The sequence below is a fragment of the Phyllobates terribilis genome, unplaced genomic scaffold (assembly GCF_046119375.1).
Source record: "Phyllobates terribilis strain yellow unplaced genomic scaffold, ASM4611937v1 Scaffold_7__3_contigs__length_470593459, whole genome shotgun sequence".
NCBI classification, from domain to species: domain Eukaryota; kingdom Metazoa; phylum Chordata; class Amphibia; order Anura; family Dendrobatidae; genus Phyllobates; species Phyllobates terribilis.
The window spans coordinates 10388416-10408329 of record NW_027362767.1 but is presented as its reverse complement, the minus strand read 5'-3'; the positions used below and the strand labels follow the sequence as shown (position 1 = coordinate 10408329).

At 56.5% G+C, this 19914-nt stretch overlaps 1 protein-coding gene across 2 annotated transcripts in view; it reads right to left on the bottom strand.

The window, feature by feature from the left end:
• Positions 1–19914, bottom strand: part of NRXN3 (neurexin 3) — a 124249-nt gene that overhangs the window by 15574 nt on the left and 88761 nt on the right. The window contains exon 7 of one of the 2 annotated variants that reach the window (XM_073638145.1): positions 13636–13726. In XM_073638145.1, the coding sequence (XP_073494246.1) occupies positions 13636–13726 (91 nt within the window). The remainder of the gene's footprint in view (positions 1–13635; positions 13727–19914) is intronic. The other variant, XM_073638146.1, reaches the window with a different exon arrangement.

The window sequence follows — 19914 nt, the reverse complement described above, 5'->3', positions numbered from 1 at the left end:
ACCTCTCCTCACACCTCATACACAGGGCGCAGACCTCTCCTCACACCTCATACACCGCGAGCAGACCTCTCCTCACACCTCATACACAGGGTGCAGACCTCTCCTCACACCTCATACACAGGGTGCAGACCTCTCCTCACACCTCATACACAGGGCGCAGACCTCTCCTCACACCTCATACACAGGGCGCAGACCTCTCCTCACACCTCATACACAGGGCGCAGACCTCTCCTCACACCTCATAGACAGGGCGCAGACCTCTCCTCACACCTCATAGACAGGGCGCAGACCTCTCCTCACACCTCATACACAGGGCGCAGACCTCTCCTCACACCTCATACACAGGGTGCAGACCTCTCCTCACACCTCATACACCGCGAGCAGACCTCTCCTCACACCTCATACACCGCGAGCAGACCTCTCCTCACACCTCATACACAGGGTGCAGACCTCTCCTCACACCTCATACACAGGGTGCAGACCTCTCCTCACACCTCATAGACAGGGTGCAGACCTCTCCTCACACCTCATACACCGCGAGCAGACCTCTCCTCACACACAGGGCGCAGACCTCTCCTCACACCTCATACACAGGGCGCAGACCTCTCATCACACCTCATACACAGGGCGCAGACCTCTCCTCACACCTCATACACTGGGCGCAGACCTCTCCTCACACCTCATACACTGGGCGCAGACCTCTCCTCACACCTCATACACTGGGCGCAGACCTCTCCTCACACCTCATACACTGGGCGCAGACCTCTCCTCACACCTCATAGACAGGGTGCAGACCTCTCCTCACACCTCATACACCGCGAGCAGACCTCTCCTCACACACAGGGCGCAGACCTCTCCTCACACCTCATACACAGGGCGCAGACCTCTCCTCACACCTCATACACAGGGCGCAGACCTCTCCTCACACCTCATACACAGGGTGCAGACCTCTCCTCACACCTCAGGAGCAGACCTCTCCTCACACCTCATACACAGGGCGCAGACCTCTCCTCACACCTCATACACAGGGTGCAGACCTCTCCTCACACCTCATACACAGGGCGCAGACCTCTCCTCACACCTCATACACTGGGCGCAGACCTCTCCTCACACCTCATACACAGGGCGCAGACCTCTCCTCACACCTCATACACAGGGCGCAGACCTCTCCTCACACCTCATACACTGGGCGCAGACCTCTCCTCACACCTCATACACAGGGTGCAGACCTCTCTTCACACCTCATACACAGGGCGCAGACCTCTCCTCACACCTCATACACAGGGCGCAGACCTCTCCTCACACCTCATACACAGGGCGCAGACCTCTCCTCACACCTCATAGACAGGGCGCAGACCTCTCCTCACACCTCATACACAGGGCGCAGACCTCTCCTCACACCTCATACACAGGGCGCAGACCTCTCCTCACACCTCATACACCGCGAGCAGACCTCTCCTCACACCTCATACACAGGGCGCAGACCTCTCCTCACACCTCATACACTGCGAGCAGACCTCTCCTCACACCTCATACACAGGGCGCAGACCTCTCCTCACACCTCATACACAGGGCGCAGACCTCTCCTCACACCTCATACACAGGGCGCAGACCTCTCCTCACACCTCATACACCGCGAGCAGACCTCTCCTCACACCTCATACACCGCGAGCAGACCTCTCCTCACACCTCATACACAGGGCGCAGACCTCTCCTCACACCTCATACACAGGGCGCAGACCTCTCCTCACACCTCATACACAGGGTGCAGACCTCTCCTCACACCTCATACACAGGGCGCAGACCTCTCCTCACACCTCATACACAGGGCGCAGACCTCTCCTCACACCTCATACACAGGGCGCAGACCTCTCCTCACACCTCATACACCGCGAGCAGACCTCTCCTCACACCTCATACACCGCGAGCAGACCTCTCCTCACACCTCATACACCGCGAGCAGACCTCTCCTCACACCTCATACACAGGGCGTAGACCTCTCCTCACACCTCATACACAGGGCGCAGACCTCTCCTCACACCTCATACACAGGGCGCAGACCTCTCCTCACACCTCATACACAGGGTGCAGACCTCTCCTCACACCTCATACACAGGGTGCAGACCTCTCCTCACACCTCATACACAGGGCGCAGACCTCTCCTCACACCTCATACACAGGGCGCAGACCTCTCCTCACACCTCATACACAGGGCGCAGACCTCTCCTCACACCTCATACACAGGGCGCAGACCTCTCCTCACACACTGTATTATACACAGGATGATGTGCTGCCAAGAACGATGATTTTTCATCAGTCTGGTGATTTTTGGGCTTGGTCAGGCCACATATCATGAAACAAACGTTCCTAGAAACCGTTCCCGATTATTGCCCAGCGTAAATGCTCCCGTCAGTAGCTGACATCACACAAAGCTAAAACCAAAAATACTTTATTACAACACTATGAATTGTCCAGAAGTAGATTTTGTTCCCCAGAAAGCGTTTCACCCTCGCGTCCACGTTTCTGGTATCATTCCCATTCAAGTGAATCGTGGACAGAGCCGTGAAACACAGAGGTGCCGTTTTCTAGGGGAGGTGGTAGGAGCCTTTTCTAATCCTGGACAATCCTTTATGTGATCTGGGAGTTCTCCATTATTGTCCACTACCAAGAACAATCTTCGGAGGTTCCCAGTCCCGCCTGTGTGTAACTAATGAGGCGCACGGCCGATGCTCATCACCGCATACTATATTGCTCATAGATTCTATGTGGCATTCGGTGGCCTGAAGACGTGAACGCGTTGCGTGTTCCTACGGTTGTATTCCTAGCAATGCCTCAAATGCTGCTTTCATTCACTGGAGTCAGGAGATCAGCCACAGACAGATAAGGGCCTCATGGCCACAAGACAAGTGGATTAGGCTACAAGACGACCAAACACTCTGTTTTTTTTCTATGCACAGTTCCAATGAGAGAGAAATGTCTTAGTTTCCAGGTGCCCCCCATAGAAGATTCCACAATGTGGGGGCAGCACATGTCTCAGTCTTATTCCTGGCCTGGCTTTGAGGCTTTTCTAAAAATTAAACATTGCCGCTCCGAGATCACCCGAGGCGTCTTCATCCACAGATGTCGCCTCAGGATCCCCTGCTGCAATCTGGGTCACTGATTAATTGTAGGTAAGTAGATGGCGTGCACTCCGGATGTAAAGATATGGGGACACTGTGCCGTGTAAATGGTCAACTGTCCACAAAAAGGCAACGTCAAATTGGTCTTGACATGAAGGTGTTAAAGAAGACGGTACGGAGTATAGAAGTCCAGCTGCAGAACCAAGAACAGGCATTCATGAAGAAATGTCATCACCAGACGCTCCGCCCCGGCAGCTACGATGGCCCCCGGGACAGCCGCCCAGTGACCATTTAATGTGGAGATCTTTACACCCGAAACCTGGGGACCTACATCTGCAAAAGCTGACTGCACTTCATCTGTGCATAGAAAAAATGGGATTACACCCAAGAGGATGATTAAAGCATCTGTCAACATCGGTCTGTGTAAAAAAGTGTGTGTGTGTGTGTGTAAAACCCCATAAACTATTGTGGGTCCAATTATAATCAGACTTCAAGGACAACAAGGTAACCCCTCCCCGACATATGACGTACTGCTAAGTCATATGGACGGTCCCGGTGTTTCCCAGTAGACGAAGGCTCCATCACCTGCCTCTATTAACATCTGCAAAACTGAAGAATGGCCATGGCAGGGGCTAGGATGTGTGCGGCTATCTGTGCCCAACAACAGGGTTCCCTCACAAGCTGGATGGCTCCGAGTGCTGAAGGAAAGTATGTCTTCACCAGAGAGCACCGCGGATATTACAGGTGACCAGCAGGAATCTGGGGATAGCTTTTACAGGGGACTGCTCCTCTTATGGGGGACTGCTTTTAGGTCTTACGGGGGACTGCTCCTCTTACGGGGGACAGCTCTTAGGTCTTAGAGGGATAGCTCTTACGGGGGCCTGCACCTCTTACGGGGGACTGGTCTTAGGGGGATAGCTCTTACGGGTGACTGCTTTTAGGTCTTCAGGGATAGCTCTTACAGGGGACTGCTCTTAGGGGGATAGCTCTTACAGGGGACTGCTCTTAGGTCTTAGGGGGATAGCTCTTACAGGGGACTGCTCTAAGGGGGATAGCTCTTACAGGAGACTGCTCTTAGGTCTTGGGGGGATAACTCTTACAGGGGATTGCTCTTAGGGGGATAGCTCTTACAGGAGACTGCTCTTAGGTCTTAGGGGAATAGCTCTTACGGGGACTGCTCTTAGGTCTTAGGGGGATAGCTCTTACAGGGGACTGCTCTTAGGTCTTAGGGGGATAGCTCTTACAGGGGACTGCTCTTAGGGGGATAGCTCTTACAGGGGACTGCTCTAAGGGGGATAGCTCTTACAGGAGACTGCTCTTAGGGGGATAGCTCTTACAGGGACTGCTCTTAGGGGGATAGCTGTTACAGGGGCCTGCTCTTAGGGGGATAGCTCTTACGGGGACTGCTCTTAGGGGGATAGCTGTTACGGGGAACTGCTCTTAGGACTTAGGGGGATAGCTCTTACAGGGGACTGCTCTTAGCTATCCCCCTAAGACCTAAGAGTAGTCCCCTGTAAGAGCTATCCCCGCAAGACCTAAGAGCAGTTCCCTGTAAGATCTATTCCCTTAAGAGCAGTTCCCTGTAAAAGCTATCCCCCTAAGACCTTAGAGCAGTTCCTCGTAAGAGCTATCCCCCTAAGACCTAAGAGCAGGCCCCCGTAAGAGATATCCCCCTAAGACCTAAGAGCAGGCCCCCGTAAGAGGTTTTAGGGGGATAGCTCTTACGGGGGCCTGCTCTAAGGTCTTAGGGGGATAGCTCTTACAGGGAACTGCTCTTAAGGGGATAGCTCTTACAGGGGCCTGCTCTTAGGTCTTAGGGGAATAGCTCTTACGGGGGCCTGCTCTTAGGTCTTAGAGGGATAGCTCTTACGGGGGCCTGCTCTTAGGGGGATAGCTCTTACGGGGGCCTGCTCTTAGGGGGATAGCTCTTACGGGGGCCTGCTCATAGGTCTTAGGGGGATAGCTCTTACGGGGGCCTGCTCTTAGGTCTTAGGGGGATAGCTCTTATGGGGGCCTGCTCTTAGGTCTTAAGGGGATAGCTCTTACGGGGGCCTGCTCTTAGGTCTTAGGAGGATAGTTCTTACAGGGGACTGCTCTAAGGGGGATAGCTCTTATGGGGACTGCTCTTAGGTCTTAGGGGGGTAGCTCTTACGGGGACTGCTCCTAGGGGGATAGCTCTTACAGGGGCCTGCTCTTAGGTCTTGGGGAATAGCTCTTACGGGGGCCTGCTCTTAGGTCTTAGGAGGATAGCTCTTACAGGAGACTGCTCTAAGGGGGATAGCTCTTATGGGGACTGCTCTTAGGTCTTAGGGGGGTAGCTCTTACGGGGACTGCTCCTAGGGGGATAGCTCTTACGGGGGCCTGCTCTTAGATCTTGGGGAATAGCTCTTACGGGGGCCTGCTCTTAGGTCTTAGAGGGATAGCTCTTACGGGGGCCTGCTCTTAGGGGGATAGCTCTTACGGGGGCCTGCTCTTAGGGGGATAGCTCTTACGGGGGCCTGCTCATAGGTCTTAGGGGGATAGCTCTTACGGGGGCCTGCTCTTAGGTCTTAGGGGGATAGCTCTTATGGGGGCCTGCTCTTAGGTCTTAAGGGGATAGCTCTTACGGGGGCCTGCTCTTAGGTCTTAGGAGGATAGTTTTTACAGGGGACTGGTCTTAGGGGGATAGCTCTTACAGGGGACTGCTCTTAGGGGGGTAGCTCTTACAGGGGACTGCTCTAAGGGGGATAGCTCTTACAGGAGACTGCTCTAAGGGGGATAGCTCTTATGGGGACTGCTCTTAGGTCTTAGGGGGGTAGCTCTTACGGTTACTGCTCCTAGGGGGATAGCTCTTACGGGGGCCTGCTCTTAGGTCTTGGGGGATAGCTGTTACGGGGGCCTGCTCTTAGGTATTAGGGGGATAGCTCTTAAGGGGGAACTGCCCTTAGGTCTTAGGAGGATAGCTCTTACAGGGGACTGCGCTAAGGGGTTAGGGGGATAGCTCTTACGGGGGCCTGCTCTTAGGGGGATAGTTCTTAAGGAGGCCTGCTCTTAGGTCTTAGGGGGATAGCTCTTACGGGGGCCTGCTCTTAGGTCTTAGGGGGGATAGCTCTTACAGGGAACTGCTCTTAGGTCTTAGGGGGATAGCTCTAACAGGGGACTGCTCTAAGGGGGATAGCTCTTACAGGGGCCCGCTCTTAGGGGAATAGCTCTTACGGGGGCCTGCTCTTAGAGGGATAGCTCTTACGGGGAACTGCTGTTAGGTCTTAGGGGGATAGCTCTTACAGGGGACTGCTCTAAGGGGGATAGCTCTTACAGGGGCCCGCTCTTAGGGGAATAGCTCTTACAGGGACTGCTCTTAGGTCTTAGAGGGATAGCTCTTACGGGGAACTGCTCTTAGGTCTTAGGGGGATAGCTCTTACGGGGAACTGGTCTTAGGGGGATAGCTCTTACAGGGGACTGCCCCTAAGACCTAAGAGTAGTCCCCTGTAAGAGCTATCCCCCTAAGACCTTAGAGCAGTTCCCCGTAAGAGCTATCCCCCTAAGACCTAAGAGCAGGCCCCCGTAAGAGCTATCCCCCTAAGACCTAAGAGCAGGCCCCCGTAAGAGGTCTTAGGGGGATAGCTCTTACGTGGGCCTGCTCTTAGGGGGATAGCTCTTACGGGGAACTGCTCTAAGGTCTTAGGGGGATAGCTCTTACAGGGAACTGCTCTTAAGGGGATAGCTCTTACGGGGAACTGCTCTTAGGGGGATAGCTCTTACAGGGGACTGCTCTTAGGGGGAGAGCTCTTACAGGGGACTGCTCTTAGGGGGAGAGCTCTTACAGGGGACTGCTCTTACTCCACTTTCCTGACTTTTCTTAGTAAATCTAAGAGGAGCAATCAGCTTTGGTTCCAATAATTACAGACTGTTAATGAGAAGAATCCGGGTGCTTTGATTTCACTGTTGTGTGTGGAGAATGCAGATTTAATAGCTGTGCCGACCTACTTAGGACAGAGACTTCAGAAAGAAGAAAGGGCCGGTGACGGTGGCTTTAGTAGAAGGTTTGAAAAGCCTAATTAACTGGTGCGCAGCCCTGAAATCCGGACCACAACAAATGAAAGGATTTCAACAGTTTGAAGTCGACGTGAACTTTCTTCATGAGCGGCGTCTTCTCCCTCCCTTCTCTCCATTTCATTAAAAAAATAACATCTCAATTAGCAGAACAGACTTGAAGCCGCGGTGTGAATATCTCCTCTCCTTATTTTTAGCTCCGGCGCAGACTCGGGAATCACTCGCTTTCCCATTTAACACTCAGGGACCCTTTAATCTTCAAACAGCTGCTTGTTGGAGGCAGATGTGCTGCAGGCGGCAGATTCTTCACAGTAACTTTTACAAGCAGCCGGAGTAAAATTGAAGCGATTTCTGAATGTTCCTTTCCGCCTTCCTTTCTAAATGAACCTTCTGTAATGGGAGCGAATTTCTTGTCACGTAAAATCTGGACATGATGGTCTTGTTAGTGGAGCAGAGCTCGCTAATCATCACGTTCGCTCGTATTTACAGACTGTAATGGTGGCTGCACTATACACGTAGCGGGGGGGCAGTGGTGGGATCATGAGCTGATGTGGACGACCCATAAAAAGGATATTGCTCTATCCAGATCCACATGGACATCTAAGAACGACTGTCGTTTAGGTCGTTTGAGTCTATGCAAAATACACAAAAAAATTGGGGTTTTAAAGAAAATTAAGCAGAAAATGTGTCTGTAACTTAAAGTTTAATCATATGAAAAGTTTGGTAACTTTCTCAGTAAGCAGAGATCTCGGAAATGAACGATCAATGAATGGGAACATCCACAATTGTGTATTGAGCCTGGTGTCTCTGGCCTTATAAGTGGGTGCAAGACCCGACATCTCCGCATTTAGTGACTGGTGATGCCTTTATGTAGCCTCAGCTGTGCAAGCGGTGCAAAGCCACTATCTAAAGAGCGGCTACATGAAGATGGCGTCCGAGTTACAGGAGACGACGCTGCCAGTCACAGATCTCACTGCCCGGGGTCTCTGGTGGCACAGTTATAGTAATGTGGATGCTGCCGTCCTGTGGATGGAGACGTGACGCTGACTGCACTCGGCAAAGCTGCTTGTCAGAACGGCTCCTGAAGAGGCGACCGTCCTTGTGTCACCATCACCTGACCACCACCACTGAAGCCAAATGAGGACACCACACTCTTCAGATGATAAACAGCGAATTTGAGAAGGTTCAGTGACTCCCGAGCCCCATCCTCTCGCATTTAGGCAGTCGGTCTTGAAATCTATTTCCACTTGAGCATCTTAAGCCACATGCTCCCTCCGAATGTGGACGAGCAAAAAAAATCACAGCTCTTACCATGGCCATTAATAAAAGGGAAGAAAATGGCTTTTTAGTAAACCCTCAGGGTGCTCCTCACCGATGACACCACTGATACTAATTTACTGGTTGGTTCATTATCCTGCAGCTACCACCAATAATGGTCAGCCGGGGAGCAAAAAGAGTTTGGGGAGATTTACAACTTTTGCTCAATTTGTACCAAAAACAGGTAAAATTATGTATTTAAAAAAATGAATACTGAAGAGCAAAAAAGGTCTTGAAGTATTTTGGAAAAGGAGGCACAGCTAAGAGGGGTCCTAACATGATGCCCATTAATTAGCAGCATGTGCCACGATATATTAGTGTAAAGGAAGCGAAGTGTATAGTGTAAAGAGTGCACCGTGGTGGCACAATCCTCCGTCATCATCAGGTGCTGCGCAGAACAAGATTTATCTGTATCTTATAGACACAAATCATTCTGCAAAATATCCAAGAAGTCCACCCACCCCCACCTGAATGTGAGCGTCACCCCGCCTGCGTTCTGTGGTTCTGCAGCTGGAAATCCTCCGGATGAGAAGCCGTCATTGTCAGGAGGTCTCCCTGGTACAGCTCCTAGATGAGAGCTACAGGTGGCACGGCCATGCCCATCCCATCAGGGCTCTGTACTCTTATCACTAAACTTTAATTAGTGGGACACAAACAGCACCTGGCCCCATTGACTATAATTAGGTCTGTCAGCTTTCCATCTTGGTGTCCGTAGTGTTGCAACTTTCCTACATTAAAATTTATGGAATCTGAAGAATCCATGTGAACATAGACCAACAGCGGAAAAGCCTGATGACTAGTAAACGCTGCCCCTTGTCAGAGCTCCACATGGTGCCATAAGCCCTCCAAATCAGAGTTCCACATGGCGCGCATCAGACCTCCACATGGCACGCGTCCCCCACGTCAAAGCTCCACATGGCGCGTGTCCCCCACGTCAGAGCTCCACGTGGTGCGTGTCCCCCACATCAGAGCTCCACGTGGTGCGCGTCCCCCACGTCAAAGCTCCACATGGCGCGCGTCCCCCACGTCAAAGCTCCACGTGGCGCGCGTCCCCCACGTCAGAGCTCCACGTGGTGCGCGTCCCCCACATCAGAGCTCCACGTGGTGCGCGTCCCCCACATCAGAGCTCCACGTGGTGCGCGTCCCCCACATCAGAGCTCCACGTGGTGCGCGTCCCCCACATCAGAGCTCCACGTGGTGCGCGTCCCCCACATCAGAGCTCCACGTGGTGCGCGTCCCCCACATCAGAGCTCCACGTGGTGCGCGTCCCCCACATCAGAGCTCCACGTGGTGCGCGTCCCCCACATCAGAGCTCCACGTGGTGCGCGTCCCCCACATCAGAGCTCCACGTGGTGCGCGTCCCCCACATCAGAGCTCCACGTGGTGCGCGTCACCCACATCAGAGCTCCACGTGGTGCGCGTCCCCCACATCAGAGCTCCACGTGGAGCGCGTCCCCCACATCAGAGCTCCACGTGGTGCGCATCCCCCACATCAGAGCTCCACGTGGAGCGCGTCCCCCACATCAGAGCTCCACGTGGTGCGCGTCCCCCACATCAGAGCTCCAGGTGGTGGGCGTCACCCACATCAGAGCTCCACGTGGTGGGCATCCCCCACATCAGAGCTCCACGTGGAGCGCGTCCCCCACATCAGAGCTCCAGGTGGTGCGCATCCCCCACATCAGAGCTCCACGTGGTGCGCGTCCCCCACATCAGAGCTCCACGTGGTGCGCGTCCCCCACATCAGAGCTCCATGTGGAGCGCGTCCCCCACATCAGAGCTCCACGTGGTACGCATCCCACACATTAGAGCTCCACGTGGTGCGCATCCCCCACATCAGAGCTCCACGTGGTGCGCATCCCCCACATCAGAGCTCCAGGTGGTACGCATCCCCCACATCAGAGCTCCAGGTGGTGCGCATCCCCCACATCAGAGCTCCAGGTGGTGCGCATCCCCCACATCAGAGCTCCACGTGGTGCGCGTCCCCCACATCAGAGCTCCACGTGGAGCGCGTCCCCCACATCAGAGCTCCAGGTGGTGCGCATCCCCCACATCAGAGCTCCACGTGGTGCGCATCCCCCACATCAGAGCTCCAGGTGGTGCGCATCCCCCACATCAGAGCTCCACGTGGTGCGCATCCCCCACATCAGAGCTCCAGGTGGTGCGCATCCCCCACATCAGAGCTCCACGTGGTACGCATCCCCCACATCAGAGCTCCACGTGGTGCGCATCCCCCACATCAGAGCTCCCACTGTGGAATCTTCTACTATGGGGTTGAGGATGGGAGAAAACAACAGACCACTGGAGCAGGGAGGTACAGACAGCAGAGCATAAAGCAACTCATGCCAAAGAATAGGGCACCGGCACAACAAAGCGTCAGCAGGCACAGCCCCCGCGGCTTCAGCCAGGTAATGAATGGTATCCCCCCCATATACTTCATGGTCACAGACATGAAAATGAAGCACTAAACGTGCCAGTAAAATTCTCCTTGTGATTCCTCCACATACAAAGTACAGAAGATCATACTGTGCCTCCGTCTCCATTTCTCAGCCGTGTGGGGGAACACATTCTGCGCCCTATCAAATAGGAGGTGGGCAGACCCCCGCTTTGTGGCCCCCATCGGATGACGCATTACAGTTAATGTTAGAGACATCAACTCCCAAAATGGCACAAGGACAATTTTACTGACTTGGAAATCAGATACAGAGAAAATAGAGACTGAATGAAAAGGTAGAAACAAGCAGAGAAAGAGTGAACAGCGGGTGACGTCCACAGACGCAACGTATGGAAGGTCCCAAACACATAAAGTCATGCGGTCCAATATGAAGCGGAGGTCAGGAAATATATTCAGATGCTGCAAATATTTCATCCAACAGGGAAATCGTCACCTATATACAAGGACCAGAAACATTACAGCTTGTGGTGCAGACAGGAAGGATGACCCCGGCTGAGAGGACCCCGCTCGCTCCTGCTCGGCTGCCAGGACCCCCGATCACTCCTGCCCGGCTGCCAGGATCCCCGCTCGCTCCTGCCCGGCTGCCAGGATCCCCGCTCGCTCCTGCTCGGCTGCCAGGATCCCCGCTCGCTCCTGCTCAGCTGCCAGGACCCCCGATCGCTCCTGCTCGGCTGCCAGGACCCCCGATCGCTCCTGCTCGGCTGCCAGGACCCCCGATCGCTCCTGCTCAGCTGCCAGGATCCCCGCTCGCTCCTGCTCGGCTGCCAGGATCCCCGCTCGCTCCTGCTCGGCTGCCAGGACCCCGATCCCTCCTGCTCGGCTGCCAGGATCCCCGCTCGCTCCTGCCCGGCTGCCAGGATCCCCGCTCGCTCCTGCTCGGCTGCCAGGACCCCCGCTCGCTCTTGCTCGGCTGCCAGGACCCCCGCTCGCTCCTGCTCGGCTGCCAGGACCCCCGCTGGCTCCTGCTCGGCTGCCAGGACCCCCGCTGGCTCCTGCTCGGCTGCCAGGACCCCCGCTCGCTCCTGCTCGGCTGCCAGGACCCCCGCTGGCTCCTGCTCGGCTGCCAGGACCCCCGCTGGCTCCTGCTCGGCTGCCAGGACCCCCGCTCGCTCCTGCTCGGCTGCCAGGACCCCCGCTGGCTCCTGCTCGGCTGCCAGGACCCCCGCTCGCTCCTGCTTGGCTTCCAGGACCCTGCTCGCTCCTGCTCGGCTTCCAGGACCCTGCTCGCTCCTGCTCGGCTGCCAGGACCACCGCTCGCTCCTGCTCGGCTGCCAGGACCCCCGCTCGCTCCTGCTCGGCTGCCAGGACCCCCGCTCGCTCCTGCTCGGCTGCCAGGACCCCCGCTCGCTCCTGCTCGGCTGCCAGGACCCCCGCTCGCTCCTGCTCGGCTACCAGGACCCCCGCTCGCTCCTGCTCGGCTGCCAGGACCCTCGCTCGCTCCTGCTTGGCTTCCAGGACCCTGCTCGCTCCTGCTCGGCTTCCAGGACCCTGCTCGCTCCTGCTCGGCTGCCAGGACCCCGCTCGTTCCTGCTCGGCTTCCAGGACCCTGCTCGCTCCTGCTCCATCACCAGGTTGCAGCCATTCTGGGGTTTAAGGATTGAAACTCTCTACTTTCTAAGGAGTTTATTCGGCAACATATCAACTCTTGTATATTGAGCCTTGAGTTGTAGACACCCGACAGATGGTGGCCGTGGACCCGACGCCTGCAGGCTCCTCAGAGGAGGGACCGGGGTTCTCTACCTCATGGCCGATAGTGACGGATTCAGGGGCATTTTTAGCATATCTTTTACACTGATTTTAGATCCAAAACATGAAAGGACGGAGAATGAGGGAAGCGCTGCCTACATTTATCAGTCTGCAGAAATTGCTGAGAACACTGGCTCCATCTCCTCACAATCTGTCCATTGGGGGCGCTGCAGACAGATCAGTGCAGTGGGGGTCTTTCCTGTATGCGGTTTTCCATGCTCCAGGTTACACAGCTATCCTCCTCCTTGGGAGGGCATGCAGATTTGCCTTTAGTGTCCCATTAATGCCTGGTCTCTGTTTGGTATGTATGATGGAATAAATTGAGTGGTCAGGCCTCACCCTTGCACACGGCCCTCTGACAACCCTTCTGGGTATCACCCTGTTCTTCACTGGTCACACATGAAGGGTTCACTGCTGCGGTGACAGGAGCTCAGTGAGGGCTATGGGCAGATTTGGGGCATCGGAGGCAGAGAGGCTGGCAACGCGTAATGAGCAGCAAGGAAGGAGCAGGACAAAGCGTTCTACCAGCACTATCAGCACTAGCACCGGCTGTGTGCTAAAGAGACGCAATGTGGGCTTTGTGGTTTTTTTTTTTAGTAAGAAGAAAAAAAAGAAAAAAAAAAGATGAAATCTTTCCTAAACACAGGATCCAGCATTTTCGACTCTGGATTTCAGCTTGTAGAAGAGGGATGGTTTCCGCCGTGTCCATGAAGAGCGGCCCCCACAACATTCAGGCACAAATGGAGGAAGATTCAATCTGGCTGGATAATCCCCCATGTGAGCAGATAAACCAGGTCTACAGAGTAAGGCTCCGTCACCATCCCACAAGCAGGGTCTCCTCTTTATGGGATGGGAGTTTATAGAGATACTGATCTATATCATCGGCAGCTGCAGAATACCGCAGGCTGCTGTTCACATGTAAGTAGTAACTCAGACTTACGAGAATTAGCAAGCAGAAAGTACACTGACCTGACGTACCTGTGCCAGTTTCACATTCTGCCGCATCTTCATCATCGCTGCCGATAGAACATTCTGCTGACGACACAATGTCATCCGTTGGCTGTGAAGAAGAAAAGACCTGAAGTGTTAGATAACCTGGAGACCACCGTCCTCTGCAACCAAAGACGCCCCTGGAAAGATTAATGGTGGAGCGCAGGCGGGAGCAGTCACCAGGGATCCACACTCCTCTGACCGGCAGCGCAGAAGCCACAGGCCGACCCTCACCGCGGACTTTACTGGAAGATCAGACGGCCGACCCTCACCGCGGACTATACTGGAAGATCAGACGGCCGACCCTCACCGCGGACTTTACTGGAAGATCAGACGGCCGACCCTCACCGCGGACTATACTGGAAGATCAGACGGCCGACCCTCACCGCGGACTTTACTGGAAGATCAGACGGCCGACCCTCACCGCGGACTATACTGGAAGATCAGACGGCCGACCCTCACCGCGGACTTTACTGGAAGATCAGACGGCCGACCCTCACCGCGGACTTTACTGGAAGATCAAACGGCCAACCCTCACCGCGGAATTTACTGGAAGATCAAACGGCCGACCCTCACCGCGGACTATACTGGAAGATCAGACGGCCGACCCTCACCGCGGACTTTACTGGAAGATCAGACGGCCGACCCTCACCGCGGACTATACTGGAAGATCAGACGGCCGACCCTCACCGCGGACTTTACTGGAAGATCAGACGGCCGACCCTCACCGCGGACTATACTGGAAGATCAGACGGCCGACCCTCACCGCGGACTTTACTGGAAGATCAGACGGCCGACCCTCACCGCGGACTTTACTGGAAGATCAAACGGCCAACCCTCACCGCGGAATTTACTGGAAGATCAAACGGCCGACCCTCACCGCGGACTTTACTGGAAGATTAGACGGCCGACCCTCACCGCGGACTTTACTGGAAGATCAGACGGCCGATCCTCACCGCGGACTTTACTGGAAGATCAGACGGCCGACCCTCACCGCGGACTTTACTGGAAGATCAGACGGCCGACCCTCACCGCGGACTTTACTGGAAGATCAGACCAGTCATCGGGATGCACTAACATTCACCATGGTGCTGCTTCTCAGCCGCAGATCGCCTGCCCTGGTACCTGGCGACCATTTCTCACCAGATTTACCCTCCTAATTCTTTATTTCAGAATTATTAATCATTCCGACCATCAGAGCATTTACTGACGTTTTCTCACATGTATTTTTCTCGTTGATTACTGTCTCTGTTCCACCCCGATAAACCTCTTAGTCCACCAGGGGGTCTATCTGGTGCCTCGTGTAACACCTCGTGCAGGAGCTGCTGGGGGGACGGCCGCGGTTTACAGTCGGCACACGGCGCAGTAAAGCGCTGGATTCCCCCCTGCCCCCCGAGTCCTCCGTCTAAGCAGAGCTGAAGTGCGCGCTCTTGTAGGACAGTCACCCTGAAGGTAATCGCTTACACAAATGCTTTTACAAGAGCTGCTGCAATTACCACTCTAGTCATTCCTTGTAATAGGAAGAAAGCGCCTCTCAATATACACGGCCCGGCAGTACAGGGCCCGGCAGTACACGGCCCGGCAGTACACGGCAGTACACGGCCCGGCAGTACACGGCAGTACACGGCCCGGCAGTACACGGCCCAGCAGTACAGGGCCCAGCAGTACAGGGCCCGGCAGTACACGGCAGTACACGGCCCGGCAGTACACGGCAGTACACGGCCCGGCAGTACACGGCCCAGCAGTACAGGGCCCGGCAGTACAGGGCCCGGCAGTACACGGCCCGGCAGCACACGGCCCGGCAGCACACGGCCCGGCAGCACACGGCCCGGCATTACACGGCCCGGCATTACACGGCCCGGCTTTACACGGCCCGGCTTTACACGGCCCGGCTTTACACGGCCCGGCTTTACACGGCACGGCTTTACACGGCACGGCTTTACACGGCACGGCAGTACACGGCCCGGCAGTACACGGCCCGGCAGTACACGGCCCGGCAGTACACGGCCCGGCAGTACACGGCCCGGCAGTACACGGCCTGGCATTACACGGCCCGGCATTACATGGCAGTACACGGCCCGGCAGTACACGGCAGTACACGGCCCGGCAGTACACGGCCCGGCAGTACACGGCCCGGCAGTACACGGCCCGGCAGTACACGGCCCGGCAGTACACGGCACGGCAGTACACGGCCCGGCAGTACACGGCCCGGCAGTACACGGCCCGGCAGTACACGGCCCGGCATTACACGGCCCGGCATTACACGGCCCGGCATTACATGGCAGTACACGGCCCGGCAGTACACGGCAGTACACGGCCCGGCAGTACACGGCCCGGCATTACACGGCAGTACACGGCCCGGCAGTACACGGCCCGGCAGTACACGGCCCGGCAGTACACGGCCCGGCAGTACACGGCCCGACAGTACACGGCCCGGCAGTACACGGCAGTACACGGCCCGGCAGTATGGCAATACATGGCAGTACACGGCTTGGCGGTGATTAGTGCGCATTCCCCAGAAGAATATCTCAGCGAGGGGCCACATGAAGAGGGAGGGGGGGGGTCACATGGAGAGGGGGGGGCCACATGAAGGGAGGGGGGTCACATGGAGAGGGGGGGCCACGTGGAGAGGGGGGACACATGGAGGAGTGGGGAGGAGCACATGGAGGAGTGGAGGGGGGCACATGGAGAGGGGGCAACATGGAGATCAGAAAATCAGTTGTTTGCACCTCACCAGTCAGGACTTAGAAATTCAAGGCAGATTGGTGTTAAATAGAAATACATCATCTACGTTCTGAATTCATGCTGTATTGATAGATCCCATCGTCCGAGTATCTTCTGTAAGAAGGAACATTCTATAACACCACATCTGGCACAGAACGCCACGTCCACGGGTCGTCTCCACCACATCATAGTGAGCACCAAGGAGCAAAATGCCGAGACAAGGAGCAGGGCACAGGAGCGGGGAACGGGGCACAGGAACGCGGTACAAGGGCGGGGCACAGGAGCGAGGTACAAGGGCGGGGCACAGGAACGCGGTACAAGGGCGGGGCACAGGAGCGAGGTACAAAGGAGGGGAACGGGGCACAGGGACGGGGCACGGAAGCGAGGAACAGGAACGAGGTACAAGGGCGGGGCACAGGAGCGGGGAACGGGAACGATGTACAAGAGCGAGGCACAGGAGCGGGGAACGGGAACGAGGTACAAGAGCGAGGCACAGGAGCGGGGAACGGGGGCGAGATACAAGGCGAGGCACAGGAGTGGGGAACGGGAGCGAGATACAAGGGCGAGGCACAGGAGCGGGGAACGGGAACGAGGTACAAGAGCGAGGCACAGGAGCGGGGAACGGGGGCGAGATACAAGGCGAGGCACAGGAGTGGGGAACGGGAGCGAGATACAAGGGCGAGGCACAGGAGCGGGGAACGGGAACGAGGTACAAGGGCAGGGAACGGGAACGAGGTACAAGGGCGAGGCACAGGAGCAGGGAACGGGAGCAAGGTACAAGGGCAGGGAACGGGAACGAGGTACAAGGGCGAGGCACAGGAGCAGGGAACGGGAGCGAGGTACAAGGGCAGGGAACGGGATCGAGGTACAAGGGCGAGGCACAGGGGCAGGGAACGGGAGTGAGGTACAAGGGCAGGGAACAGGATCGAGGTACAAGGGCGAGGCACAGGAGCAGGGAACGGGAGCGAGGTACAAGGGCGAGGCACAGGAGCAGGGAACGGGAGCGAGGTACAAGGGCAGGGAACGGGATCGAGGTACAAGGGCGAGGCACAGGAGCAGGGAACGGCAGCGAGGTACAAGGGCAGGGAACGGGAACGAGGTACAAGGGCGAGGCACAGGAGCAGGGAACGGGAGCGAGGTACAAGGGCAGGGAACGGGAGCGAGATACAAGGGCGAGGCACAGGAGCGGGGAACGGGAACGAGGTACAAGGGCGAGGCACAGGAGTGGGGAACGGGAGCGAGGTACAAGGGCGAGGCACAGGAGCGGGGAACGGGAGCGAGATACAAGGGGGGCACAGGAGGGGAGAACAGGAACGAGGTACAAGGACGGGGCACAGGAGCGGGGAACGGGAACGAGGTACAAGGGCGGGGCACAGGAGCGGGGAACGGGGCACAGGAGCGGGGCACGGGAGCGAGGTACAAGGGCGGGGCACAGGAGCGGGGAACGGGGAATAGGGGCGAGGTACAAGGGCGGGGCACAGGAGAAAGGTACAAGGGTGGGGCACAGGAGCGGGGAACGGGAGCGAGATACAAGACGAGGCACAGGAGCGGGAAACGGGAGAGAGATACAAGGGCAGGGCACAGAAGCGGGGAACGGGAACGAGGTACAAGGGTAGGGAACGGGAACGAGGTACAAGGGCGAGGCACAGGAGCGGGGAACGGGAGTGAGGTACAAGGGCGAGGCACAGGAGCGGGGAACGGGAGCGAGGTACAAGGGCGAGGGTACAAGGGCGAGGCCCAGGAGCGGGGAACGGGAGCGAGGTACAAGGGCGAGGCACAGAAGCGGGGCACGGGAGCAAGGTACAAGGGCGAGGCACAGGAGCAGGGAAAGGGGCACAGGAGCGGGGTACAGGGGCGAGGTACAAGGGCGGGGCACAGGAGCAGGGAACGGGGCATAGGAGCAGGGCACGGGAGCAAGGTACAAGGGCGAGGCACAGGAGCGGGGAAAGAGGCACAGGAGCGGGGTACAGGGGCGAGGTACAAGGGCGGGGCACAGGAGCAGGGAACGGGGCATAGGAGCAGGGCACGGGAGCGAGGTACAAGGGCGGGGCACAGGAGCGGGGTACAGGGGCGAGGCAGAGGAGCGGGGAATGGGGCACAGGAGCAGGGTACAGGGGCGGAGCACAGGAGCAGGGAAAGGGAACGAGGTACAAGGGTGGGGCACGGGGTACAGGGGAGGGGCACGGGAGCGAAGTACAGGGGCGAGGCATGGGAGCACCACATGAGCAGAGTTACATGTGCTGCAGTGGGTAGAGCTACATAGCAGGGACAGCGAGGGAAGTGGCTGCTTTATTAGGGACTATGATGTGTCCGGGGTGCTGGCAGAAGGAGCCATCCCTCATTTTAATGCTCACTGCGAGCAGTCGCCCTCCTGAAAGTGCGAGATAAATCTGCAGCTCCCAGGTCTGGCAAAGTCCTTGTGTCACTCGCTGATTTGTGTTCTGCCAGCGCTGACTTACGTCTTCTTTAATGCGCTCTTTCACCATTCACTCCTTCATTAAGTTTTATCCTCTTCGTTTTTTTTTTTTTTAAATGGAGAATACACGAAGGAGGCTGATTAGCTATAACTCTCAGCGAGCACGGGCAGCACTCATTAAAGGCTGCATGAGAGCCAACACCGAGGGCAGTCACATGGGGATAAACAATCATCTGCAAGCCTCAATAGTGACCGATAAACCAGCCCCAATATCAGCAACCATCACACCAGGACCCGTGCACCGATACAGGGCTCGTGCTCCAGGGAAACGGAGACCGCGTGCAGGAGGTGTGACAGCAGATATGTCTCTTACCGTGGAGTGCAGTACGATGGATGTAACCCATTATGTACAGCACCGTGCAAAAGAGCGGCAAAAAGCACAAGCCTCAGACACACCAGATCTGGGGTCACGTCTCCAAGACGTCGGATACTACCCCCTGCTGAGATCCTCCATAACCGGTGCACAAGTGTCGTGAAGAAGTGATGGAGGTGACGGGCGGTCACCAGATACTGATGATGGAGGCGATGGGCGGTCACCAGATACTGATGATGGAGGCGACGGGCGGTCACCAGATACTGATGATGGAGGCGACGGGCGGTCACCCGATACTGATGATGGAGGTGACGGGCGGTCACCCGATACTGATGATGGAGGCGACGGGTGGTCACCAGATACTGATGATGGAGGTGACGGGTGGTCACCAGATACTGATGATGGAGGTGACGGGTGGTCACCAGATACTGATGATGGAGGCGACGGGCGGTCACCCGATACTAATGATGGAGGTGACGGGCGGTCACCAGATACTGATGATGGAGGCGACGGGCGGTCACCAGATACTGATGATGGAGGCGACGGGCGGTCACCAGATACTGATGATGGAGGGGACGGGTGGTCACCAGATACTGATGATGGAGGTGACGGGCGGTCACCAGATACTGATGATGGAGGCGACGGACGGTCACCAGATACTGATGATGGAGGCGACAGGCGGTCACCAGATACTGATGATGGAGGCGACGGGCGGTCACCAGATACGGATGATGGAGGTGACGGG